The sequence below is a fragment of the Dryobates pubescens genome, unplaced genomic scaffold (genome assembly GCF_014839835.1).
Source record: "Dryobates pubescens isolate bDryPub1 unplaced genomic scaffold, bDryPub1.pri scaffold_85_arrow_ctg1, whole genome shotgun sequence".
NCBI lineage: Eukaryota > Metazoa > Chordata > Aves > Piciformes > Picidae > Dryobates > Dryobates pubescens.
Genome location: NW_026530803.1, coordinates 59,765 through 84,142, shown reverse-complemented (window position 1 = coordinate 84,142; position 24,378 = coordinate 59,765). Strand labels below are relative to the sequence as shown.

At 70.1% G+C, this 24,378-nt stretch overlaps 3 protein-coding genes across 3 annotated transcripts; all 3 read right to left on the bottom strand.

Moving 5' to 3' along the window:
• Positions 1 to 5,011: 5,011 nt before the first annotated feature.
• Positions 5,012 to 5,740, bottom strand: CUNH19orf53 (chromosome unknown C19orf53 homolog). The gene is made up of 3 exons (XM_054179569.1): positions 5,656 to 5,740; positions 5,376 to 5,431; positions 5,012 to 5,247 (listed from the first exon to the last, which is right to left on the bottom strand). The coding sequence occupies exons 1-3, from the start codon at positions 5,738 to 5,740 to the stop codon at positions 5,083 to 5,085; spliced, it is 306 nt and encodes a 101-aa protein (XP_054035544.1). The 3' UTR covers positions 5,012 to 5,082.
• Positions 5,741 to 5,947: 207 nt separating this feature from the next.
• Positions 5,948 to 12,714, bottom strand: MRI1 (methylthioribose-1-phosphate isomerase 1). The gene is made up of 6 exons (XM_054179567.1): positions 12,490 to 12,714; positions 10,256 to 10,521; positions 9,688 to 9,860; positions 6,956 to 7,132; positions 6,610 to 6,834; positions 5,948 to 6,123 (listed from the first exon to the last, which is right to left on the bottom strand). The coding sequence occupies exons 1-6, from the start codon at positions 12,619 to 12,621 to the stop codon at positions 5,978 to 5,980; spliced, it is 1,119 nt and encodes a 372-aa protein (XP_054035542.1). The 5' UTR covers positions 12,622 to 12,714; the 3' UTR covers positions 5,948 to 5,977.
• Positions 12,715 to 13,725: 1,011 nt separating this feature from the next.
• Positions 13,726 to 24,047, bottom strand: YJU2B (YJU2 splicing factor homolog B). The gene is made up of 11 exons (XM_054179566.1): positions 23,992 to 24,047; positions 19,659 to 19,703; positions 19,492 to 19,545; positions 19,302 to 19,384; positions 17,737 to 17,792; positions 17,536 to 17,596; positions 17,299 to 17,441; positions 15,711 to 15,883; positions 14,434 to 14,572; positions 14,193 to 14,327; positions 13,726 to 13,736 (listed from the first exon to the last, which is right to left on the bottom strand). Exons 2-11 carry the CDS (start codon positions 19,659 to 19,661, stop codon positions 13,726 to 13,728), a joined length of 858 nt encoding a protein of 285 aa, XP_054035541.1. The 5' UTR covers positions 19,662 to 19,703; positions 23,992 to 24,047.
• Positions 24,048 to 24,378: the final 331 nt, after the last annotated feature.

Here is a 24,378-nt window from a genome sequence, read left to right as displayed (position 1 = left end):
TGCCGACGGGCGAGACGGGGCGGCCCTCGCCGCGCTCCTCCTCGGCCCCGGCCCCGGCCCCCGCCCACGCCTCGGCCCCGCCGACGCCAGCGGCCGCGGACGGCGAGCGCTGGGGCCTGGCTCTGCCCCGACGCCACCGACCGTGCCCGGTACCCGCGGGCCTGGCAGTGCCCCGGCGCGACCAGCCGCGGTCTTGCTTTGCCCTGACGGTGCCAACCGTGGTTGGCACTCACAGGCCTGGCTTTGCCCTGCCGGTACCAACCGTGGTTGGCACTCACAGGCCTGGCTTTGCCCTGACGATACCAACCGTGGTTGGCACTCACAGGCCTGGCTTTGCCCTGACGATACCAACCGTGGTTGGCACTCACAGGCCTGGCTTTGCCCTGACGATACCAACCGTGGTTGGCACTCAAAGGCCTGGCTGTGCCCTGACGATACCAACCGTGCCCAGTACCTGCAGGCCTGGCTGTGCCTCGATGGTACCAACCACGGTTGGCACTCACAGGCCTGGTATATGCTCTGATGTTAACAACTGTGCCCAGTACCAGCAGGGCCTGGCGGTGCCCTGATGCCACTGACCGTGGTTGGCACTCACAGGCCTGGCTTTGCTTTGACGATACCAACCAGGGTTGGCACCTCCAGGCCTGGCTTTGCCTTGATGCCACCAACCACGCCTGGCACCTCCCACTACCGCCAACCACGGTTGGCACCCCCGGGCCTGGCTTCCCCTCGATGCCCACCTGGCCCTCGAGCCGCTGACGCCTCAGTCCTCACCCCATGGCACAGGGGTGCCCGGGAGGGTCCCAGCACAGGCGTCGGGGAGGTGCCAGGCGGCGATGCCAGCTGCTCCCACTCCCTGTTTTGGGGCAGAATCGTGGGAATCTGGGCAGGAGCGCTGCCAGCCTCCCCCGACAGTCCCCCCGAGCCCCCCCCTTCCCAGCCCCCTTTTGTTGGGGCGCTGAGGCGGCCAAGCCGCCGCCCCCGCACGGTGCCCGCCGGGCCCCACGTGAGCCGGTCGGAGCTGCCGAGCCGGCACCGCCCTGGCGCCGTGCGGGCACCGAGCCCGGCCCGGCCGGCAGCGCCCGCCTGGGAAGAGGCCGCAGGCATGGGGCTCCCCCCCCCCCCCCTCCCCGAACCGGGGTCACCCCGGAACGCGGGGCCGAGCCCCCGGCACCTTCCTTTGCCACACAACTCCGGGCACCCCTCGGCTGGCACCGACCGCGGAGCCTCCGCCGGCGGCACCCACGGCGCCACCACCGTGCCCGGGGGGTTGGCAACAGTTGGGTCGAATCGGGGCCGGGATGCCGCCGCCGGTGGCCGTCCCGCCCGGTGGCACCGAGGGCAGCGGCAGCGCCCCGGCCCGGCCGTCGCGGGCCCCCCCGCCCCGGGGCCGCCGCAGACATTCTGTTTATGCCGCCGCCGGCCCTCGCTGTTTATCCCGATTTTTTTGGGCCCTTTCCACCCGATTCCCTTTGAAGTTCGTCCGTTGCCCCGGCGACGGTGATGTCACGGCCGGGCGGGGCCTCGCCGGCTCCCACATGGCGGGGCCGAGGCACCCAGGCCCCGTTCCACGCCTGTGCCAGCGGCCCCCGCCCGGACGGGAGCACCGGGACGCGGTGGCCACCCCACGGCCAGCCTATAACTACCCTATGGCCATCCCATAATGACCCTACGGCCTCCCCATGGCCATCCCATAATGCCCCCATGGCCACCCCATGACCACCCACCCACAGCCATCCCAGAGTGAGCCTATGGCCGCCCCACGGCCACGCTGGAACCACCCCACGGCCATCCTATAATGACCCTAGGGCTGCCCCAGAGCCATCCCATAATGGCCATCCCATGACCACCCACCCAGAGCCATCCCATAATAATTCTACAGCCACCCCATATTGCCCCTATGGCTGCCCCATGGCCATCCCATAATGAGCCTATGGCCACCCCATGGCCATGCTGTTAACCACCTTATGGCCCTCCCATAATGACCTTAGGGCTGCCCCACAGCCATCCCATAATGATCCCACGACCACCCACCCACGGCCATCCCCTAGTGCCCCCCAGGGCCACCCCTTGGCTGCACGGAAGGAGCCCGGAGCGGGGGGGTCCCGGTGCCAGCCGGGCGATGGCACCGCGTGGGCAGAGGGTCTCCTGCTGCCCGCTGCCAGCCCTGCCCCCGGCGCGGGGCCGAGCCGGTGCCGGTGGCTCCTGCCGCAGCCGGGAGGGCTCCGGTGAGAGCACCGCCCGGGCACACGGTGCCGCCCGGGCACGCGGTGCCACCTGGGCACACTTTCACACCCGGCCTGGCTGCCACCAGCTCCGCCCAGGGCTCTGCCACCGCTGCTGCCCTGTGAGCCGCCGGCGGTCGGACCCCCGGCACCGGGAGCCGTGCCCAGGCCCCGCGGGGCCGGGGGGGGGGGAAGCCTCCTCGCCGGTGCCCACCGCCGGTGCCCGGGGGGGGGAGGGGGGGGCTCGGCTCTCACGTGGCGCTCCCCGTGGCACCGCCGGGCCCTGGCATGTGCCCGTCCCGCGCCGTGACTCAGCCCTCGTGGGCTCCTCCGGGGCGGTGTCCCGGGGGCTCCCTCCCCCCTCCCCCAGGCCCCTCCAGGGCCGGATCCTGCCGAGGTTATTTTTACCGCGGCGTGACCGGGCGCTGGGCAGTGCCAAGGCTGGGGGCGGCGAGGGAGGGGGTGCCGGTGGTGCCGCCGTGCCAGGGGAGGGGGGCACCGGGACCGCTCCTTTCAACCCTTCGACGCTCCGGATCCGGCCCTCAGCTGACCCCCCGACGGCCGCACCGTGGGACCCCGACCTCTACTTCCCCCCCCCCCCCCCCCCCAAGCCCTCAGCCCACCCCTGGATGCCAGCCGCGGATGCCACCCCCTGCCCCCCCCGTGCCCACCGCCGCTGGCGCCCGCAGGGGTTCCTGGCGATGCGATTTTTTTACCGTTGTGCCCAAAATCACATTGCCAGGGATTTCCAACGGGTGCCGAGCGCCCGCCACCGGGAGCCGCCGCCGCCGCCGCCGCCGCCGGGCTGGGGAGGGGGCGGCGGGGCTTGGGAATCGCGGGGGAGGGGTCTCAGGAGCACCGTGGGGCAGGGCTTAGCCCACTTGTGAACAGAGTTGGCACCCGCGTCGTGTTCACAGTGGCTAAGTTCCGCTCCCCGGTGCCCACCTGGATGGATGCTGGACCCTCCCCACACCCCCTCCCCCTGCCCTCTCCTCCCTCCCTCCCGGAAGGACGTCAGGACCCTCCCGGGAGCACCGGGACCCCTCCTCAAGGACCCTCCCGAGGTGCCCCCCGCGGTGGGCACTGCCTCCTGTGCCTACTGAGCTGATTTGCAGTTGCTTTGCCTAAACTGGCTCAGTTCAGCAGGAACAGGAGTCTGGCCCCAAGACCCTCCTGGGGGGCTTCGGGGGGGTCCCCGAAACTCTCCCAATATCCCCCCCGCGGCTTCCTGGAGACCCCCGACCCTCCCCCCCCGCAACGGAGCCCAACCCCCCCGTGGTGGAGCCCTGCCCGGGTCCCGTGTGTACGGCCGAGCTCACCGGGACCCGCAGGTTCTTCCACGCCGCTGAGACCCCTCCCCAAAAACACCAACCCCCCCCCGGGGGGGGGGGGGGGGGGAGTGCCCCCTAAAAATAGAAGTGGGGGGGAGCGGGTGAGGGGTGGTCGCCGAGCAGGGGAGGGGGAGGGAGGGGCAGGAGCGGAGGCGGCTGGCCCATGGGGCAGGAGGGAGCCCAAGCCGGGGGTGGGGGTGGCAGTCGAGGCCCTCCGGGGGGGGGGGGGGGGGGGGGGGGTTACTGGGGGAGGGTCCCCCACAATCCCCAGGCACAGAGAGGTTCCAGTGCCTCCCTCCTCACCCTCCCGGTAGCTCCGTGGGCACAGGGGGTCTCCAGTTCGACCACCGGGCAGCTCTGTGGGCACAGGGGGGGCTCCGGTTCGACTTCCCGGTAGCTCCGTGGGCACAGGGGGTCTCCAGTTCGACCACCGGGCAGCTCTGTGGGCACGGGGGGGGCTCCGGTTCGACTTCCCGGTAGCTCCGTGGGCACAGGGGGTCTCCAGTTCGACCACCGGGCAGCTCTGTGGGCACGGGGGGGGCTCCGGTTCGACTTTCCGGTAGCTCCGTGGGCACGGGGGGGGGGCTCCGCTCTCCGTTCCCCCACCTCCGGTATCGCCGCGGGTCGGGGCGTCACCGGCGCTTGGGGATTAACGGGGCTGAGTCACCGGGAAGGGAGAGGGGTGGGGGAGGGTCCGGACACGCCCCGGCAGGAGCCGGACCCGAGGGGGAAGCACTCCGGGCCCTACCCCCCCCCAAAAAGTCTCTTTTTTCCCGGTTTGTTTCCCAAAATAACCCTCCCGGTTTCAGGGAATTTCCCTGACGTCACGAGGGGCGGGGCCGGGGTGAGGGCCACGCCTAGACAAGCTCCTCCCACTCGGGGGGGTGTGTGGGGGTGGCTTTGCCCACGTGTCCCTCGTGTCGTCATCCCTCCCCCCCCAAAATAAAGGAGGGACAGAGCCTTGAAGGCGCCTCCGCAGCGCCAACCAATCACAGCACAGGGCCCGCCCCACGCTGCCCGCCCATTGGCCGGCAGCGGGAGCCTCGCTGTCAATCAGGGCGGCGATGGGGCGCGCCGTCAATCATCCCGCAGGGCACCAATCAGCGAGAAGAGCCAGGCGTGGGGGGAGGGACCAGGGAGCTCCATTCACAAAAACCCTGCGGGCGGCGGAGGGAGAGGAGCCAGGACCCTCCCCCACGGGAGACGCTGGGAGCCCCCTGGCCCCCTTCCGGAGACAGCGGGCCCGGGACCCTCCCGACCTGCCCCAGACAGACCGACCCCGGGACCCTCCCGCCCTTGGGAGACGCCGACCCCACGAGCCCCACTCCGGAGCCACCGGGCCCGGTCCGTTCCATCCCCGACCCCAGGACCTCCCCCGACCGCACCCGGGGAAGCATCAACAACGTTGCGGGGGCGGGGTAGCAGCGACCACCCCCAAATCCTTTTATTAATGAAACAATTCCACCTCCCGCACCCGCCCGGGGCAGCGGGACGGCTTCGGGCTCGGTACCGAGGACGGCGGAGTCTCAGCTCCGACCTTTCTTTGCGGCTTTGGTTTTGCCCTTGCCGGAGCCTCCGCCGCCGCCGCCGCCGGGGGGAGCGGCGACCACCGCCAGCTTCTTGGGGAGCCCCACGGCCGCCCGCTGCACCGCGTCCCGCTCGATCTTCAGGCGGATCCCCACCTCCAGGCGCTGCAGGGGCGAGGGTGGGGGGGTGGGAGAGGGTTGGGGATCAGCGGGGAGCGCTCGGGGGCATCCCCCCCTCGGTTCACCTCACATTGCCCCCAGAGCTCCTCGGAGCCTCCCCGCTCGCCGCTCACCTTCTTCAGCTTCTGCTGCTGGATCACGCGGAGCTTCTTGGGGGCGATCGTCCGACCTGGGTGGGGGCAGCGGAGGGTAAAGCCAGGACACCTCCGAGCCCCCCTGCCCCGAAGAGACCCTCCCCCGCCCCCCCCGGCAAACCTCCTTGCCCCGAGGAGAAGCGGCGGAGCCCTCCCCGCGCCCCGCTTCCCCCTCCAGCCCCAGGAGCTCCCCCGAGGAAGCCCCTGCCGGCCCTCCGCCTCCAAACCACCACCGCTCCGGCTCCCGCCCACCCCTCACCTCCCTTCCGCGGCCCCCGCACGGCCCGGGCCTGGGCCTGGGCCGCTGCCGCTCTCCCGGGCCCCTTCGGCGTGCCCTGGGCCATGGCACCGAGGCGCTTCCGGGTCCTCCCCCGCGGGGCATGCCGGGATACAGCCAGGCGGGCCGCGGAGCACGCCGGGACATGGCGGGGCCAAGTGTACGCCCAGAGCTTAGCGGGGGCAGGCCGCAGAGCATGCCGGGATACAACGGGGCAGGCCCAGGCACGCCCAGAAGCAGGCGGGCAGGCCGCGAAGCACGCCGGGATGTAGCGAGGCGGAAACGCTGCCGCAGTCAAAGCCTTTTACTGCTGCCCCCCCGCCAGCGCCGCCCGCTCCGCCAGCGCCCGGCGCAGCTCCCCGGGGGCAAAGACCCCCCACTCGGTGACGATCCCCCCCGTGATGAGCTCGTGGGGGGTGACATCGAAGGCCGGGTTCCAAACGTCGATCCCTGGAGATGGAGGGGAAGGGGGAGGGTCACAGGGGCTCTGCTGGCTCCCCCTCCCCCAGCAGGGATGGGGACCCCTGCCCTCTATTAGGGTCCCCCCCGTCCTACATATCCCTTATAGGGACCCCCCCCCCCCCGCCCGGGGTTACACAGGATCCTTCTTGCATCAGCTCCATGGGAAGCCCACCCTGGGACAGCCACGACACCCACCCAAGGGACCCCCGTGACACCCATGCAGGGGACACAACACCCACCTGGGGGTGGAACACCCACCGGGGGGACACCCATGACACCCACCCAGGGGGACACAAAACCCATCCGGGGACAGAACACGCACCCAGTGGTACCCTCCCTGTGCCACCCACTCCTATGACACCCAGGGGACCCCCCCCACGACGCCCACCCAGAGGACACACCACCAAGCCAGGCAGAACCCACCGTGTGCCACCCACTTTTATGCCCCCTCCCCGCCCACCCTGTGCCACCTACCCTCGGGTGCCAGCCGCACGCCCTGCAGGTGGGTGAGCTCCCGCCGGGACCTCTCCTCGATGGGGATGTCCCCACCAGAAGCCGTCTCCAGGTCACAGGACGAGCTGGGGGCTGCCACGTAGAAGGGGACCCCGTGGTACTGTGCCACCACCGCCAGCTGGTAGGTGCCAATCTTGTTGGCAGTGTCGCCGTTGGCTGCCACGCGGTCGGCGCCGACCACCACGGCTGGGGACACAACGAGGGGGGGAGGGGGGGGGCTCAGCGAGGGGGAGGGGCGGCGAGGAGGAAGGGGAAGTCCTTATCGCCCTCGCTGCCCCCACCCCGCCGCAGCGGTGCCGCCGCTCACCTTGGACCCCTCGGTGCCGCATGGCGGCGGCGGCGGCGCCGTCGGCGATGAGCGTGGCCGGGACGCCGTCGTGCAGCAGCTCGGCCGCCGTCAGCCTCCCGCCCTGGTTGCAAGGCCGAGTCTCGGTGCACAGCACCCGGCGCAGGCGGCCCCGGGCGTGCAGCGCCCGCACGATGCCTGCGGGGGGCGCCACGGGCAGGGGGAGGCAAGAAGGCAGGGTGAGACCAGCAGGTGTGGGGCGGCTGTCCCCCAAGGGACACCCCGGGGCAGCACCCAGCTCGGTGCCTGTCCCCAAGGCCACCCCCGGCACCCATGGGTGCAGCACCCAGCTCACTGCCTGTCCCCAAGGCCACCCCCGGCACCCATGGGTGCAGCACCCAGCTCACTGCCTGTCCCCAAGGCCACCCCCAGCACCCATGGGTGCAGCACCCAGCTCGGTGCCAGTCTCCAAGGCCACCCCCAGCCCCCATGGGTGCAGCACCCAGCTCGGTGCCTGTCCCCAAGGCCACCCCCAGCACCCATGGGTGCAGCACCCAGCTCACTGCCTGGCCCCAAGGCCACCCCCAGCCCCCATGGGTGCAGCACCCAGCTCACTGCCTGGCCCCAAGGCCACCCCCGGCACCCATGGGTGCAGCACCCAGCTCACTGCCTGGCCCTAAGGCCACCCCCGGCACCCATGGGTGCAGCACCCAGCTCACTGCCTGCCCCCAAGGCCACCCCCGGCACCCATGGGTGCAGCACCCAGCTCGGTGCCAGTCTCCAAGGCCACCCCCAGCCCCCATGGGTGCAGCACCCAGCTCACTGCCTGGCCCCAAGGCCACCCCCAGCCCCCATGGGTGCAGCACCCAGCTCACTGCCTGTCCCCAAGGCCACCCCCGGCACCTATGGGTGCAGCACCCAGTTCGGTGCCTGTCCCCAAGGCCACCCACAGCACCCATGGATGCAGCACCCAGCTCGGTGCCAGTCTGCAAGGCCACCCCCGGCACCCATGGGTGCAGCACCCAGCTCGGTGCCTGTCCCCAAGGCCACCCCCGGCACCCATGGTTGCAGCACCCAGCTCACTGCCTGTCCCCAAGGCCACCCCCAGCACCCATGGGTGCAGCACCCAGCTCGGTGCCTGACCCCAAGGCCACCCCCGGCACCCATGGGTGCAGCACCCAGCTCACTGCCTGTCCCCAAGGCCACCCCCGGCACCCATGGGTGCAGCACCCAGCTCGGTGCCAGTCTCCAAGGCCACCCCCAGCCCCCATGGGTGCAGCACCCAGCTCACTGCCTGGCCCCAAGGCCACCCCCGGCACCCATGGGTGCAGCACCCAGCTCACTGCCTGGCCCCAAGGCCACCCCCGGCACCCATGGGTGCAGCACCCAGCTCGGTGCCTGTCCCCAAGGCCACCCCCGGCACCCATGGGTGCATCACCCAGCTCACTGCCTGTCCACAAGGCCACCCGCGGCACCCATGGGTGCAGCACCCAGCTCGGTGCCTGTCCCCAAGGCCACCCCCAGCCCCCATGGGTGCAGCACCCAGCTCTGTGCCTGCCCCCAAGGCCACCCCCGGCACCCATGGGTGCAGCACCCAGCTCACTGCCTGTCCCCAAGGCCACCCCCGGCACCCATGGGTGCAGCACCCAGCTCACTGCCTGTCCCCAAGGCCACCCCCGGCACCCATGGGTGCAGCACCCAGCTCGGTGCCTGCCCCCAAGGCCACCCCCGGCACCCATGGGTGCAGCACCCAGCTCACTGCCTGTCCCCAAGGCCACCCTGGCACCCACGGGTGCAGCACCCAGCTCACTGCCTGTCCACAAGGCCACCCCCGGCACCCATGGGTGCAGCACCCAGCTCGGTGCCAGTCTCCAAGGCCACCCCCGGCACCCATGGGTGCAGCACCCAGCTCGGTGCCAGTCTCCAAGGCCACCCCCGGCCCCCATGGGTGCAGCACCCAGCTCACTGCCTGGCCCCAAGGCCAACCCTGGCACCCATGGGTGCAGCACCCAGCTCACTGCCTGTCCCCAAGGCCACCCCCGGCACCCATGGGTGCAGCACCCAGCTCACTGCCTGGCCCCAAGGCCACCCTGGCACCCATGGGTGCAGCACCCAGCTCTGTGCCAGTCTCCAAGGCCACCCCCAGCCCCCATGGGTGCAGCACCCAGCTCACTGCCTGTCCCCAAGGCCACCCCCAGCACCCATGGGTGCAGCACCCAGCTCGCTGCCTGTCCCCAAGGCCACCCCCAGCACCCATGGGTGCAGCACCCAGCTCACTGCCTATCCCCAAGGCCACCCCCGGCACCCATGGGTGCAGCACCCAGCTCGGTGCCAGTCTCCAAGGCCACCCCCAGCCCCCATGGGTGCAGCACCCAGCTCACTGCCTGTCCCCAAGGCCACCCCCAGCCCCCATGGGTGCAGCACCCAGCTCCGTGCCTGCCCCCAATGCCACCCCCAGCCCCCATGGGTGCAGCACCCAGCTCGGTGCCTGTCCCCAAGGCCACCCCCGGCACCCATGGGTGCAGCACCCAGCTCACTGCCTGTCCCCAAGGCCACCCCCGGCACCCATGGGTGCAGCACCCAGCTCACTGCCTGTCCCCAAGGCCACCCCCGGCACCCATGGGTGCAGCACCCAGCTCGGTGCCAGTCCCCCTGCTGCTTTCACCCCAGACCAAAGCCACCTTTAGGGGGGAAGGACCTCAGGGGCAGTGCCCCCCAGGCGCCCCCCTAGATGCCCCCCCCAGGTGCCGTACCCAGGGCGGTGCCGTAGCCGGCGGTGGCCAGGGTGCCAGTGTTGCAGTGGGTGAGGATGGTGACGCTGGCACCCTCGGGGAGGTGGCACAGGATGTGCCCTGCTCCGTGCCCCCCGATGCGCCGATTCACCTCCCGGTCCTGCTCCAGCAGCCCCTCGATGTGCTCCAGGATGCTGGGGGGGGGGGGAGGGGGGCAAGCTGGCACCCCCAAACCACCCCCCACTGGGCACCGGGAGCCCCCTAGTACCCCTTCTAGCACCCTACACCCCCACCCCCCCATGCCACCCCAAAAGCCCCCAGTGGGCACCAGTACCCCCCCAGTACCCCTCCAAGCGCCTACACCCCCCCCAACTAGGCACCGGTAGCCCCCCAGTACCCCCCATGCCCCCTCAATCCCCCCCACTGGTCACCGGTACCCCCCCCCGTACCCCTCCGGGCATCCTATACCCCCCCCCCCATGCCACCCCAAAAGCCCCCAGTGGACACCGGTACCCCCCCCCCCCCGTACCCCTCCCAGCGCCCCCTCCCCGCTGCTCCCCCGGTCCCGTCCCGGTGCCGGCTCCGGTACCTCTCCCGCAGCCCCTGGGCGGTGACCCCGGGGGTCTGCAGCCGCCGGCGGATGAAGGCCAGGAGCCGCTGAGCCTCCCGGGCGAGGTTGACCGCGGTCGGTCTCGCCGTGAGCAGGTACCGGAGCCGCCGCTCCACGAAAGCCTCCAGCGCCGCCGCGTCCTCCGCCGGAGCCTCCGAGCCCCCCGCCGGAGCCTCCGAGCCCCCCGCCAGCTCCACCGCCAGGCTCAGGCAACCGACCAGGGCTATGGCCGGGGCGCCCCGCACCTACCGGGGCAGCTACCGGATCGGTGCCTGGGCCCCAAAGCCACCCCCGGACCCCTGCGTGCCGCTCCCGGGGGCTGCTCTCCGGGGCTATGGGGGGGTCCCCGTGCTTGGCGGACGCCGGTACCGGGGGAAGAGTCCCGCTGCTTGGCGGACGCCGGTACCGGGGGACGGGTCCCGGTGCTAAGGGGAAGGGGTCCCAGGGCTACGGGAGGGGTCTCCGGGGCTAGGGGAAGGGTCCCCGGTGCTAAGGGGAAGGGTCCCGCTGCTTGGCGGACGCCGGTACCGGGGGAAAGGGTCCCGGTGCTAAGGGGAAGGGGTCCCGGGGCTAAGAGGAGGGAGTCTCAGGGGCTACGGAAGGGGTCCCCGGTGCTAAGGGGAAGGGTCCCGCTGCTTGGCGGACGCCGGTACCGGGGGAAAGGGTCCCGGTGCTAAAGGGAAGGGGTTCCGGTGCTTGGCGGACGCCGGTACCGGGGGAAAGGGTCCCGATGCTAAAGGGAAGGGGTTCCGGTGCTTGGCGGACACCGGTACCGGGGGACGGGTCCCGCTGCTAAGGGGAAGGGGTCCCGCTGCTAAGGGGAAGGGGTCCCGGGGCTACGGGAGGGGTCTCCGGGGCTAGGGGAAGGGTCCCCGGTGCTAAGGGGAAGGGTCCCGCTGCTTGGCGGACGCCGGTACCGGGGGAAAGGGTCCCGGTGCTAAGGGGAAGGGGTTGCGGTGCTTGGTGGACACCGGTACCGGGGGACGGGTCCCGCTGCTTGGCGGACGCCGGTACCGGGGGACGGATCCCGCTGCTAAGGGGAAGGGGTCCCGGGGCTAAGGGGAGGGGGTCTTCGGGCTACGGAAGGGGTCTCCGGGGCTAGGGGAAGGGTCCCCGGTGCTAAGGGGAAGGGTCCCGCTGCTTGGCGGGCGCCGGTACCGGGGGAAAGGGTCCCGGTGCTAAAGGGAAGGGGTTCCGGTGCTTGGCGGACACCGGTACCGGGGGACGGGTCCCGGTGTTAAGGGGAAGGGGTCCCGGGGCTAAGGGGAGGGGGTCCTAGGGCTACGGAAGGGGTCTCCGGGGCTTGGGGAAGGGGTTCCGGTGCTAAGGGGAAGGGTCCCGCTGCTTGGCGGACGCCGGTACCGGGGGACGGGTCCCGCTGCTAAGGGGAAGGGGTCCCGGGGCTAAGGGGAGGAGGTCTTCGGGCTACGGAAGGGGTCTCCGGTGCTAAGGGGAAGGGTCCCGCTGCTTGGCGGACGCCGGTACCGGGGGAAAGGGTCCCGGTGCTAAAGGGAAGGGGTTCCGGTGCTTGGCGGACACCGGTACCGGGGGACGGGTCCCGGTGTTAAGGGGAAGGGGTCCCGGGGCTAAGGGGAGGGGGTCCCAGGGCTACGGAAGGGGTCCCCGGGGCTAGGGGAAGGGTCCCCGGTGCTAAGGGGGAAGGGTCCCGCTGCTTGGCGGACGCCGGTACCGGGGAAAAGGGTCCCGGTGCTAAAGGGAAGGGGTTCCGGGGCTAAGGGGAGGGGGTCTTCGGGCTACGGAAGGGGTCTCCGGGGCTAGGGGAAGGGTCCCCGGTGCTAAGGGGAAGGGTCCCGCTGCTTGGCGGACGCCAGTACCGGGGGACGGGTCCCGATGCTAAAGGGAAGGGGTTCCGGTGCTTGGCGGACACCGGTACCGGGGGACGGGTCCCGGTGTTAAGGGGAAGGGGTCCCGGGGCTAAGGGGAGGGGGTCTTCGGGCTACGGAAGGGGTCTCCGGGGCTAGGGGAAGGGTCCCCGGTGCTAAAGGGAAGGGGTCCCGCTGCTTGGCGGACGCCGGTACCGGGGAAAAGGGTCCCGGTGCTAAAGGGAAGGGGTTCCGGGGCTAAGGGGAGGGGGTCTTCGGGCTACGGGAGGGGTCTCCGGGGCTAGGGGAAGGGTCCCCGGTGCTAAGGGGAAGGGTCCCGCTGCTTGGCGGATCCCGGTACCGGGGGACGGGTCCCGGTGCTCTGCTCACCTCCATGTCGGCGATCGCCCTCCAGGCTCGTTCCACGCCGGGCACCGACTCATAGCGGAGCTCCGCGGGGAGCAGCAGCTGGTTGAGGATCTGCAGGGAACCCCGGCGGTACCGGATCGCCTCCAGAGCCATCCCGGCAGCGGCGGCGGCGACGGAAACCCAGCCCGGGGCTTCCGGTGCCCCCAACCCCCACCCCGGCGCAGCCTGGCCGCGGAACGGCGACGAACGGGGAGGGACTGGGGAGGGGTCTGGGAGCGAGGGAGGGGCTGGAGAGGGGCAGGGGGGGCAAAAGAGGGTCCGGAATGGGTCTGGGGGAGGGGGTCTGAGGGAAACAAAGGGAGTGGGGAGGTTGGAGGGGAGGGGGTGGCAAAAGAGGGTCTGGGGGCAACAGAGGGACTGGAGGGGAGGGGGTGGCAAAAGAGGGTCTGGGGGCAACAGAGGGACTGGAGGGGAGGGGGTGGCAAAAGAGGGTCTGGGGGCAACAGAGGGACTGGAGGGGAGGGGGTGGCAAAAGAGGGTCTGGGGGCAACAGAGGGACTGGAGGGGAGGGGGTGGCAAAAGAGGGTCTGGGGGCAACAGAGGGACTGGAGGGGAGGGGGTGGCAAAAGAGGGTCTGGGGGCAAGAGAGGGACTGGAGGGGAGGGGGTGGCAAAAGAGGGTCTGGGGGCAACAGAGGGACTGGAGGGGAGGGGGTGGCAAAAGAGGGTCTGGGCGCAACAGAGGGACTGGAGGGGAGGGGGTGGCAAAAGAGGGTCTGGGGGCAACAGAGGGACTGGAGGGGAGGGGGTGGCAAAAGAGGGTCTGGGGGCAACAGAGGGACTGGAGGGGGAGGGGGTGGCAAAAGAGGGTCTGGGGGCAACAGAGGGACTGGAGGGGAGGGGGTGGCAAAAGAGGGTCTGGGGGCAACAGAGGGACTGGAGGGGGAGGGGGTGGCAAAAGAGGGTCTGGGGGCAACAGAGGGACTGGAGGGGAGGGGGTGGCAAAAGAGGGTCTGGGGGCAACAGAGGGACTGGAGGGGGAGGGGGTGGCAAAAGAGGGTCTGGGGGCAACAGAGGGACTGGAGGAGAGGGAGGCAAAAGAAGGCCTGGAATGAGTCTGGGGGCAAGAGGGGGATTGGGGTTGGGGTCTGAGGGCACCAGGGGATGAGATGGGGAGGGGGCTGTGGGGACTCCCCCCCTCCCCTCCCCCATCTGACGCTGGGGGACAGAGCAGGGACCCCCTCCCCAGACCCCCCCCCTAGGGGGTCCCTGTGCCAGGGTGAAATGGGGAGGGGGGCTGCAGCCACACACAGAGACACCACCTCAAGAACAGCTTTTAATTGGGGGTGGGGGGTTATAAATTAGAGGAGGGGGCTTGGGGCCCCCCCAGGACCAGCCTGAGGGGGGAGGGCAGGGAGGGTCCAGCCCCAAAGCCCCCTCAGGGGGTCTCGGCCTCAGAGCTGGAGTCAGAGTAGTCAGCAACGAGGGAGGCAGTGGGGTGGGGGGCAGGGGGCGCGGGGGGGGCATCCCCTCCCCCTCCCTGGACCCCAATTTGGGGGGAGGGAGGGCTGGGGGGGGGTCCCTGACCCTGCTGCTCTGCCTCCCCCCCCTCCCCCTGCCCCTCTCCCGAGCGGCGCCGAACGATGCCGAGCCTGGCAGGGGTGGCTGGAGGGGCTGGAGGGGGCAGCAGGGGGCTGCTGCTGGTGCTGGGGGTGGGACCCCCACAACCGCCCCCCCAGAGCCCCCGAGCCCCCAGCCCCAATTTCCGGAGGGTCTCCCCAGCCTTGCTGGGGGTGGCGGAGGGGAACCAGGAGCGGGAGGAGATCTCTGTCCTCTTCATCCTCTGCTTCTCCTCGTAGGCTGCAGGGGGAGAGGACAATGACACCAGGCTTGGAGGGGAGGGGTCACAAAGAGGCAGAGACCACCCCCCTCCCAAGCCCCTCCCCGGAGCCCCCTCCCCACTCACAGTCGGGGCTGTGGTACTTGAGCAGCGCTGCCAGGCGCCGGTCGGCCTCGGCCTCGGGCAGCAGGGGGATGCTGAGCCCGGCCCTGGCCTGCAGGGCTGCTGCCTCCTCCTCCTCCTCACGAAGGATCTTCTTCTCCTCCTGAGGGGGGGGGCAAGGGGAAGGTGGGGAGGGGTCTGCCGCAGCTTCCCAGGTGAGGGCCGGGAAGCTCTGCCCAGGAGGTTCCTGGGTGAGCTCCCAGCTGGGGCAGGGCAGAGGGGGCAGAAGGAGCTCCCTTGGTGCCCTGCTGCCCAGCAGGGCTCTCCCTGGCACTGGGGGGCTGGGGTGGGCACCTGAGGCAGAGGAGGGCAGGGAGGGGGTGGAGAGTGGCCAGGGAAGGGCAAAGGAAGGTGGGGAAGGGGCTGGGGGAGGAGGAGGAGGGGAAGGGGCTGGAGGGGAAGGGGCTGGGGGAAGAAGAGGAGGGGAAGGGTCTAGAGGGGAAGGGGCTGGGGGAGGAAAAGGAGGGGAAGGGGCTGGAGGGGAAGGGGCTGGGGGAAGAAGAGGAGGGGAAGGGGCTGGAGGGGAAGGGGCTGGGGGAAGAAGAGGAGGGGAAGGGTCTAGAGGGGAAGGGCCTGGGGGAGGATGAGGAGGGGAAGGGGCTGGAGGGGAAGGGTCTGGGGGAGGAGGAGGAGGGGAAGGTCTAGAGGGGAAGGGGCTGGGGGAAGAAGAGGAGGGGAAGGGTCTAGAGGGGAAGGGCCTGGGGGAGGATGAGGAGGGGAAGGGTCTAGAGGGGAAGGGGCTGGGGGAAGAAGAGGAGGGGAAGGGTCTAGAGGGGAAGGGGCTGGGGGAGGAAAAGGAGGGGAAGGGTCTAGAGGGGAAGGGTCTGGGGGAGGATGAGGAGGGGAAGGGTCTAGAGGGGAAGGGCCTGGGGGAGGATGAGGAGGGGAAGGGGCTGAAGGGGAAGGGTCTGGGGGAGCTGTGGGGAGCAGCTGAGGGCCCCAGGGGGGGTTGAGGCTGCAGCAGAGGAGGCTGAGGGAAGCCCTTCTGGCTCTCTGCAGCTCCCTGCCAGCAGCTTGGTGCCCTCTGAGCTCTGCTCCCAAGCTCTGGCCCCAGAGGACCCAAGCTGGAGCTGCCCCCAGGGCAAGGCTGAGCTTGGCCAGGGGCAGAGCTGCTGCTCCCTGTGCCAGGCCTGTGCCAGGCCCGTGCCAGGCTGCCCAGGGGCAGTGCTGCAGCTGTGGTGCTGGGAGGGGGGAGGTCCAGCAGAGCAGGGCTGGGGGGGTGCCTGGGGGTCCCAGCTCACCCTGAAGCGCCTCCTCAGGCGACTGTTGAGGCCAAAGTCATCCTTCCAGGCGCTCTGTGCCTGCTGCAGGGTGGCCAAGGTGGGCACTGCCCGCTGCAGGGCCGCCCGGTCGGCCACGCCGTGCTCCAGCCGGAACATGGCATCGGTCTCCAGCTTCTCCTTCGCCTCTCGCTCTGGGGGGGCACAGCCGAGGGTGGGGGAGGACTTGGGAGGGCAGCCCCCAGAGGCTTGGCACCAGCCTTGCCCAACCCCCCGGGGTTGGTGACCTGGGAGGGTGGCACTGAGGGCACCCTCGGAAGGTTTGCTGCAGACGGCGAGCTGGAGGGGAGGGATCCGGGCAGGGGGATCCGGGCAGGGGGATCTGGGCAGGGCTGGAGGGGAGGGATCTGGGCAGGGGGATCCAGGCAGGGCTGGAGGGGAGGGATCCAGGCAGGGGGATCCAGGCAGGGCTGGAGGGGAGGGATCTGGGCTGGAGGGGAGGGATCTGGGCAGGGGGATCCAGGCAGGGCTGGAGGGGAGGGATCCAGGCAGGGGGATCCGGGCAGGGGGATCCAGGCAGGGCTGGAGGGGAGGGATCCAGGCAGGGGGATCTGGGCAGGGGGATCTGGGCAGGGCTGGAGGGAAGGGATCCAGGCAGGGGGATCTGGGCAGGGGGATCTGGGCAGGGCTGGAGGGAAGGGATCCAGGCAGGGGGATCCAGGGAGGGATCCAGGCAGGGGGATCTGGGCAGGGATGGAGGGGAGGGATCCGGGCAGGGGGATCCGGGCAGGGCTGGAGGGGAAGGATCCAGGCAGGGGGATCTGGGCAGGGGGGTCTGGGCAGGGCTGGAGGAGAGGGATCCAGGCAGGGGGATCCGGGCAGGGGGATCCAGGCAGGGCTGGAGGGGAGGGATCCAGGCAGGGGGATCCGGGCAGGGCTGGAGGGGAGGGATCCAGGCAGGGGGATCCAGGCAGGGGGATCTGGGCAGGGCTGGAGGGGAGGGATCCAGGCAGGGAATGGCCTCAGAGCCTTCAGGTGGCTCAGCCAAAGCCTTCCCAGCTGGGGATCATCACCAAACCTCCTGAGCTCTCTCCCCCTTCCCCCCTCCCTCTGTCCCCAGCTGTGGCGCTCAGCACCCACCCTGAATGTGCCCCAGGAGCCCTGCAGCCCTCCTGGCCTCCAGGGCTCGTTCCTGACCCCTGGGGGGAATTTGTTGCCCACCAGGACCCCCTCCCTGGGCCTGCTCCCCAGGGCTGCTCCCCAGCCCCTCCCCCTCCCCCACTTCATTCCTCCTCCCCAGCCGCAGGACTCTGCCCTCCTGGGCTCCTCTCTGCCCAGGTCTCCCTGAACGGCCTCAGAGCCTTCAGGGTGGCTCAGCCAAAACCTCCCCAGCTGGGGATCACCACCAGAGCTCCTTCCCCCCCCCCCCCTTCTCCCTGCCTCCCCCAGCTGTGGCGCTCAGCACCCACCCCGGGACCCCTCCGGGGCTCCTTCCTGACCCACGGGGGAACTCCTTGCCCGCCAGGCCCCCCCTCACCCTAACGCTCCCCCTGCTGGCCCCGTGCCCCTCCAGGGGGGGCCACTGGTGCCCGTGGTGGGGGGCACTGACCCGTGGGCAGCAGCTGCTGGTTGTCACCCATGTCCCAGCGCTCCTCCTTGCGCCGGGCGCCGCTGACGATGACGTAGTCGCAGCCCGCGGGGTCGGTCTGCAGCTCGATGTAGTTGACGCACAGGTGGCACTTCATCCGGAACCTGGGCGGGGGGCAGGCTCAGGGGGGGGGTGGGGAGGGGTCCCTGCCGGCCCTGAGCCCCCCACCAGGAGGAAGAGGCAACCCCCAGCCCCCACCTGTAGATGGGCGTCGTGTAGTAGGAGCCAACCTTCTTCTTCTCGGCGTTGTAGCGGACCCCTGGGGGGGGAGGGGGTGGGGAGGGTGGGGGAGAGGGGAGTGGGGGGGGGGGATCAGAGCCTCCTGCCGGCAGCAGGGCAGGCTGGGATCCGCCCAGGATCCACCCAGGATCCGCCCAGGATCCGCCCAGGGGCGCTCACCCATCCCGATGTGGTTCTTGCAGCCCTCGCACCAGATGTTGTAAGGCATCTCGAACCTGGGGGGCATCAGCGTGGCCACGGGGGGGCGACAGGGGCAAGCCTCAGCCCCGGCCAGGGAAGGCTCCAGGCTGCCCCCCACCCCCCCATCCCCCAGCCCAGGGCCCTCCTGTGGTTTTCACCCCAAGCCCCCCTTGGGTGCTGCCCCCAGGTCCCCTGGTGCTGTCCTCAGCCCCCCCTTGGGTGCTGCCCCCAGGCCCTCTGGGTTTGCCCCCAAGCCCTCTGGGTTTGCCCCCTGCCCCCCCTTGGGTGCTGCCCCCAGGTCCCCTGGTGCTGTCCTCAGCCCCCCCTCGGGTGCTGCCCCCAGACCCTCCTCTGGTTTTCACCCCAAGCCCCCCCTCGGGTGCTGCCCCCAGGCTCCCTGGTGCTGCCCCCCAAGCCCTCCTCTGGGTTTGCCCCCAAGGCCCCCTCAGGTGCTGCCCCCAGCCCCACCTTGGGTGCTGCCCCCAGGCCCTCTGGGTTTGCCCCCAGCCCCCCCTTGGGTGCTGCCCCCAGCTCCCCTGGTGCTGTCCTCAGCCCCCCCTCGGGTGCTGCCCCCAGACCCTCCTCTGGTTTTCACCACCAAGCCCCCTCTCAGGTGCTGCCCCCAGGCTCCCTGGTGCTGCCCCCCAAGCCCTCCTCTGGTTTTGTCCCCAAGCCCCCCTTGAATGCTGCCCCCAGCCCCTCTGGGTTTGCCCCCAGCCCCACCTTGGGTGCTGCCCCCAAGCCCTCTGGGTTTGCCCCCTGCCCCCCCTCAGGTGCTGCCCCCAGGTCCCCTGGTGCTGTCCTCAGCCCCCCCTCGGGTGCTGCCCCCAGACCCTCCTCTGGTTTTCACCCCAAGCCCCCTCTCAGGTGCTGCCCCCAGGCTCCCTGGTGCTGCCCCCCAAGCCCTCCTCTGGTTTTGTCCCCAAGCCCCCCTCAGGTGCTGCCCCCAGCCCCCCCCTTGGGTGCTGCCCCCAGCCCCCCCCCTTGGGTGCTGCCCCCAGGCCCTCTGGGTTTGCCCCCAGCCCCCTCTCAGGTGCTGCCCCCAAGCCCTCTGGGTTTGCCCCCAAGCCCCCCTTGGGTGCTGCCTCCAGGCCCTCTGGATTTGCCCCCTGCCCCCCCTTGGGTGCTGCCCCCAGGCCCCCCGGGTTTGCCCCCAGCCCCCTCTCAGGTGCTGCCCCCAGTCCCCCCTCGGGTGCTGCCCCCAGCCCCCCCGGGTTTGCCCCCAGCCCCCCCTCGGGTGCTGCCCCCAGCCCCCCCGGGTTTGCCCCCAGCCCCCCCTCGGGTGCTGCCCCCAGCCCCCCCGGGTTTGCCCCCAGCCCCCCCTCGGGTGCTGCCCCCAGGCCCCCCGGGTTTGCCCCCTGCCCCCCCTTGGGGGCTGCCCCCAAGCCCTCTGGGTTTGCCCCCTGCCCCCCCTTGAGTGCTGCCCCCAGGCCCTCTGGGTTTGCCCCCAGCTCCCCCTCGAGTTCTGCCCCCAGGCCCTCTGGGTTTGCCCCCAGCCCCCCTCGGGTGCTGCCCCCAGCCCCCCCTCGGGGGCTGCCCCTCACCTGATGATGAGGATGCCCTGGGCCAGCTTGCGGGCACGCTCCCGCAGCGGGTGGCTGTGGTGGTACTTGTTGAGGGAGCCATGCTGCCAGGGGGGACACAACACAAATGGGGGTCGGGGGGGGGGTCTGGGTGACTCCTTGGCACCCCCCAACCCCCACTGCCACCCCCTCAGACCCCAGTTCCCCTCACCTTGGCTGGGTCGAAGTCGGGAGGGTAATACTTGTTGGTGCCCTTGCGCTCGCCCTGGGGAGGGGGAACAGAAGGTTAGAACCTGGGGGGGGGGGACATTGGGGTGGCCACAGCGGCCCTGACATGGCCACAGTGGCCCTGGGGGGGCCGTGCCTGGCCGCACTCACCATGGCTGAGGGTCTCTAGTGCTGCAGGACCAAGGAAACAGGGACCTGGGGAGGGGGACAAAGAGCAACCATCGGCAGGGGCAGCGGCAGCCCTGGGACAGCCTCCCAGCACAGGGTCGGTGGCCACCGGTTTGTACTGGGACAGAGAGCTCCTGGCTGCAGAAGGGTAAGGGGACAAGGACCCCCTCCCCGTATGGAGCCCCTGGCCCCCTGTCGGTGCTGGGACTCAGCTCCCCCCTCCCCGTATGGAGCCCCTGGCCCCCTGTCGGTGCTGGGACTCAGCTCCCCCCTCCCAGTACAGAGCTCCCGGTCCCGAATCGGTGCTGGGACTCAGCTTCCCCCTCCCAGTATAGAGCTCCCGGTCCCGAATCGGTGCTGGGACTCAGCTCCCCCCTCCCAGTATAGAGCTCCTGGTCCTCAGTCCGTGCTGGGACTCAGCTCCCCCCTCCCAGTATAGAGCTCCAGGTCCCGAACCGGTGCTGGGACTCAGCTCCCCCCTCCCAGTATAGAGCTCCCGGTCCCGAATCGGTGCTGGGACTCAGCTCCCCCCTCCCAGTATAGAGCTCCAGGTCCCGAATCGGTGCTGGGACTCAGCTCCCCCCTCCCAGTATAGAGCTCCCGGTCCCGAATCGGTGCTGGGACTCAGCTCCCCCCTCCCAGTATAGAGCTCCCGGTCCCGAATCGGTGCTGGGACTCAGCTCCCCCCTCCCAGTATAGAGCTCCCGGTCCCGAATCGGTGCTGGGACTCAGCTCCCCCCTCCCAGTATAGAGCTCCCGGTCCCCAGTCCGTACTGGGACTCCTCTCCCCCCTCCCAGTATAGAGCTCCTGGTCCTCAGTCCGTGCTGGGACTCAGCTCCCCCCTCCCAGTATAGAGCTCCCGGTCCCCAGTCCGTACTGGGACTCAGCTCCCCCCTCCCAGTATAGAGCTCCCGGTCCCCAGTCCGTACTGGGACTCCTCTCCCCCCTCCCAGTATAGAGCTCCTGGTCCTCAGTCCGTGCTGGGACTCAGCTCCCCCCTCCCAGTATAGAGCTCCCGGTCCCGAATCGGTGCTGGGACTCAGCTCCCCCCTCCCAGTACAGAGCTCCCGGTCCCCAGTCCGTGCTGGGACTCAGCTCCCCCCTCTCAGTATAGAGCTCCCGGTCCCCAGTCCGTACTGGGACTCAGCTCCCCCCTCCCAGTATAGAGCTCCCGGTCCCCAGTCCGTACTGGGACTCAGCTCCCCCCTCCCAGTATAGAGCTCCCGGTCCCCAGTCCGTACTGGGACTCCTCTCCCCCCTCCCAGTATAGAGCTCCTGGTCCTCAGTCCGTGCTGGGACTCAGCTCCCCCCTCCCAGTATAGAGCTCCCGGTCCCGAATCGGTGCTGGGACTCAGCTCCCGCCTCCAAATATAGAGCTCCCGGTCCCGAATCGGTGCTGGGACTCAGCTCCCCCCTCCCAGTATAGAGCTCCCGGTCCCGAATCGGTGCTGGGACTCAGCTCCCGCCTCCAAATATAGAGCTCCCGGTCCCGAACCGGTGCTGGGACTCAGCTCCCCCCTCCCAGTATAGAGCTCCTGGTCCCAAATCGGTGCTGAGACTCAGCTCCCCCCTCCCAGTACAGAGCTCCCGGTCCCGAATCGGTGCTGGGACTCAGCTCCCCCCTCCCAGTATAGAGCTCCCGGTCCCGAATCGGTGCTGGGACTCAGCTCCCCCCTCCCAGTACAGAGCTCCCGGTCCCGAATCGGTGCTGGGACTCAGCTCCCCCCTCCCAGTATAGAGCTCCCGGTCCCGAATCGGTGCTGGGACTCAGCTCCCCCCTCCCAGTATAGAGCTCCCGGTCCCGAATCGGTGCTGGGACTCAGCTCCCCCCTCCCAGTATAGAGCTCCCGGTCCCGAATCGGTGCTGGGACTCAGCTCCCCCCTCCCAGTATAGAGCTCCCGGTCCCGAATCGGTGCTGGGACTCAGCTCCCCCCCTCCCAGTATAGAGCTCCAGGTCCCGAATCGGTGCTGGGACTCAGCTCCCCCCTCCCAGTATAGAGCTCCTGGTCCCCAGTCCGTGCTGGGACTCAGCTCCCCCCCTCCCAGTATAGAGCTCCCGGTCCCGAATCGGTGCTGGGACTCAGCTCCCCCCTCCCAGTATAGAGCTCCCGGTCCCGAATCGGTGCTGGGACTCAGCTCCCCCCTCCCAGTATAGAGCTCCCGGTCCCGAATCGGTGCTGAGACTCAGCTCCCCCCTCCCAGTATAGAGCTCCCGGTCCCGAATCGGTGCTGGGATTCAGCTCCCCCCTCCCAGTATAGAGCTCCTGGTCCCCAGTCCGTGCTGGGACTCAGCTCCCCCCTCCCAGTATAGAGCTCCCGGTCCCGAATCGGTGCTGGGACTCAGCTCCCCCCTCCCAGTATAGAGCTCCCGGTCCCGAATCGGTGCTGGGACTCAGCTCTCCCCTCCCAGTATAGAGCTCCCCGGTCCCGAATCGGTGCTGGGACTCAGCTCCCCCCTCCCAGTATAGAGCTCCCGGTCCCGAATCGGTGCTGGGACTCAGCTCCCCCCTCCCAGTATAGAGCTCCCGGTCCCGAATCGGTGCTGAGACTCAGCTCCCCCCTCCCAGTATAGAGCTCCCGGTCCCGAATCGGTGCTGGGACTCAGCTCCCCCCTCCCAGTATAGAGCTCCTGGTCCTCAGTCCGTGCTGGGACTCAGCTCCCCCCTCCCAGTATAGAGCTCCCGGTCCCGAATCGGTGCTGGGACTCAGCTCCCCCCTCCCAGTATAGAGCTCCAGGTCCCGAATCGGTGCTGGGACTCAGCTCCCCCCTCCCAGTATAGAGCTCCCGGTCCCGAATCGGTGCTGGGACTCAGCTCCCCCCTCCCAGTATAGAGCTCCCGGTCCCGAATCGGTGCTGGGACTCAGCTCCCCCCTCCCAGTATAGAGCTCCCGGTCCCGAATCGGTGCTGGGACTCAGCTCCCGCCTCCAAATATAGAGCTCCCGGTCCCGAATCGGTGCTGGGACTCAGCTCCCCCCCTCCCAGTATAGAGCTCCAGGTCCCGAATCGGTGCTGGGACTCAGCTCCCCCCTCCCAGTACAGAGCTCCCGGTCCCGAATCGGTGCTGGGACTCAGCTCCCCCCTCCCAGTATAGAGCTCCCGGTCCCGAATCGGTGCTGGGACTCAGCTCCCCCCTCCCAGTATAGAGCTCCCGGTCCCGAATCGGTGCTGAGACTCAGCTCCCCCCTCCCAGTATAGAGCTCCCGGTCCCGAATCGGTGCTGGGACTCAGCTCCCCCCTCCCAGTATAGAGCTCCCGGTCCCGAATCGGTGCTGGGACTCAGCTCCCCCCTCCCAGTATAGAGCTCCCGGTCCCGAATCGGTGCTGAGACTCAGCTCCCGCCTCCAAATATAGAGCTCCTGGTCCCGAATCGGAGCTGGGACTCAGCTCCCCCCTCCCAGTATAGCGCTCCTGTTCCCCAGTCCGTGCTGGGACTCAGCTCCCCCCTCCCAGTATAGAGCTCCCGGTCCCGAATCGGTGCTGAGACTCAGCTCCCCCCTCCCAGTATAGAGCTCCCGGTCCCGAATCGGTGCTGAGACTCAGCTCCCCCCTCCCAGTATAGAGCTCCCGGTCCCGAATCGGTGCTGGGACTCAGCTCCCCCCTCCCAGTATAGAGCTCCCGGTCCCGAATCGGTGCTGGGACTCAGCTCCCCCCTCCCAGTATAGAGCTCCCGGTCCCGAATCGGTGCTGAGACTCAGCTCCCCCCTCCCAGTATAGAGCTCCCGGTCCCGAATCGGTGCTGGGACTCAGCTCCCCCCTCCCAGTATAGAGCTCCCGGTCCCGAATCGGTGCTGGGACTCAGCTCCCCCCTCCCAGTATAGAGCTCCCGGTCCCGAATCGGTGCTGAGACTCAGCTCCCGCCTCCAAATATAGAGCTCCTGGTCCCGAATCGGAGCTGGGACTCAGCTCCCCCCTCCCAGTATAGCGCTCCTGTTCCCCAGTCCGTGCTGGGACTCAGCTCCCCCCTCCCAGTATAGAGCTCCCGGTCCCGAATCGGTGCTGAGACTCAGCTCCCCCCTCCCAGTATAGAGCTCCCGGTCCCGAATCGGTGCTGAGACTCAGCTCCCGCCTCCAAATATAGAGCTCCTGGTCCCCAGTCCGTGCTGGGACTCAGCTCCCCCCTCCCAGTATAGAGCTCCCAGTCCGTACTGGGACTCCTCTCCCCCCTCCCAGTACGCAGCCCCTGCTCCCCAGCCCCTGCTCCCCAGCCCCTGCTCCCCAGCCCCTGCTCCCCAGCCCCTGCTCCCCAGCCCCTGCTCCCCAGCCCCTGCTCCCCAGCCCCTGCTCCCCAGCCCCTGCTCCCCAGCCCGTACCCGGACGCCTTCCGCCGTCCCCACCGACCTCTTCCGGCTGCGCTCCTCAGGCCCCGCCTCTTCCTCTGCGTCACAGGGGGGGAGGGGGGAGCGGGACGTCGACACCGCCCAATAAGAGGCGTGTCCTCGCGGGCGGCCCCGCCCCTCCCGCAGCCCCGCGCCTGCGCACTGCTGCTCCACGTGCCGGCCAGCCCCGCTCGCTTTACGGCACCGCAGCGCCGCCACCTGCCAGCCTTTCACACCCCCACCCCCCCCTCCACCCTCCCCTTCCCCGCTCCGCTTTACGGCACCGCAGCGCCGCCACCTACGGCGGCTCATGGCAACGGGGAGCCTTGGCGACCGGAGCCTTAGCAACCCGTGGCCACCGGGACCAGCGCCCGCCCCCGG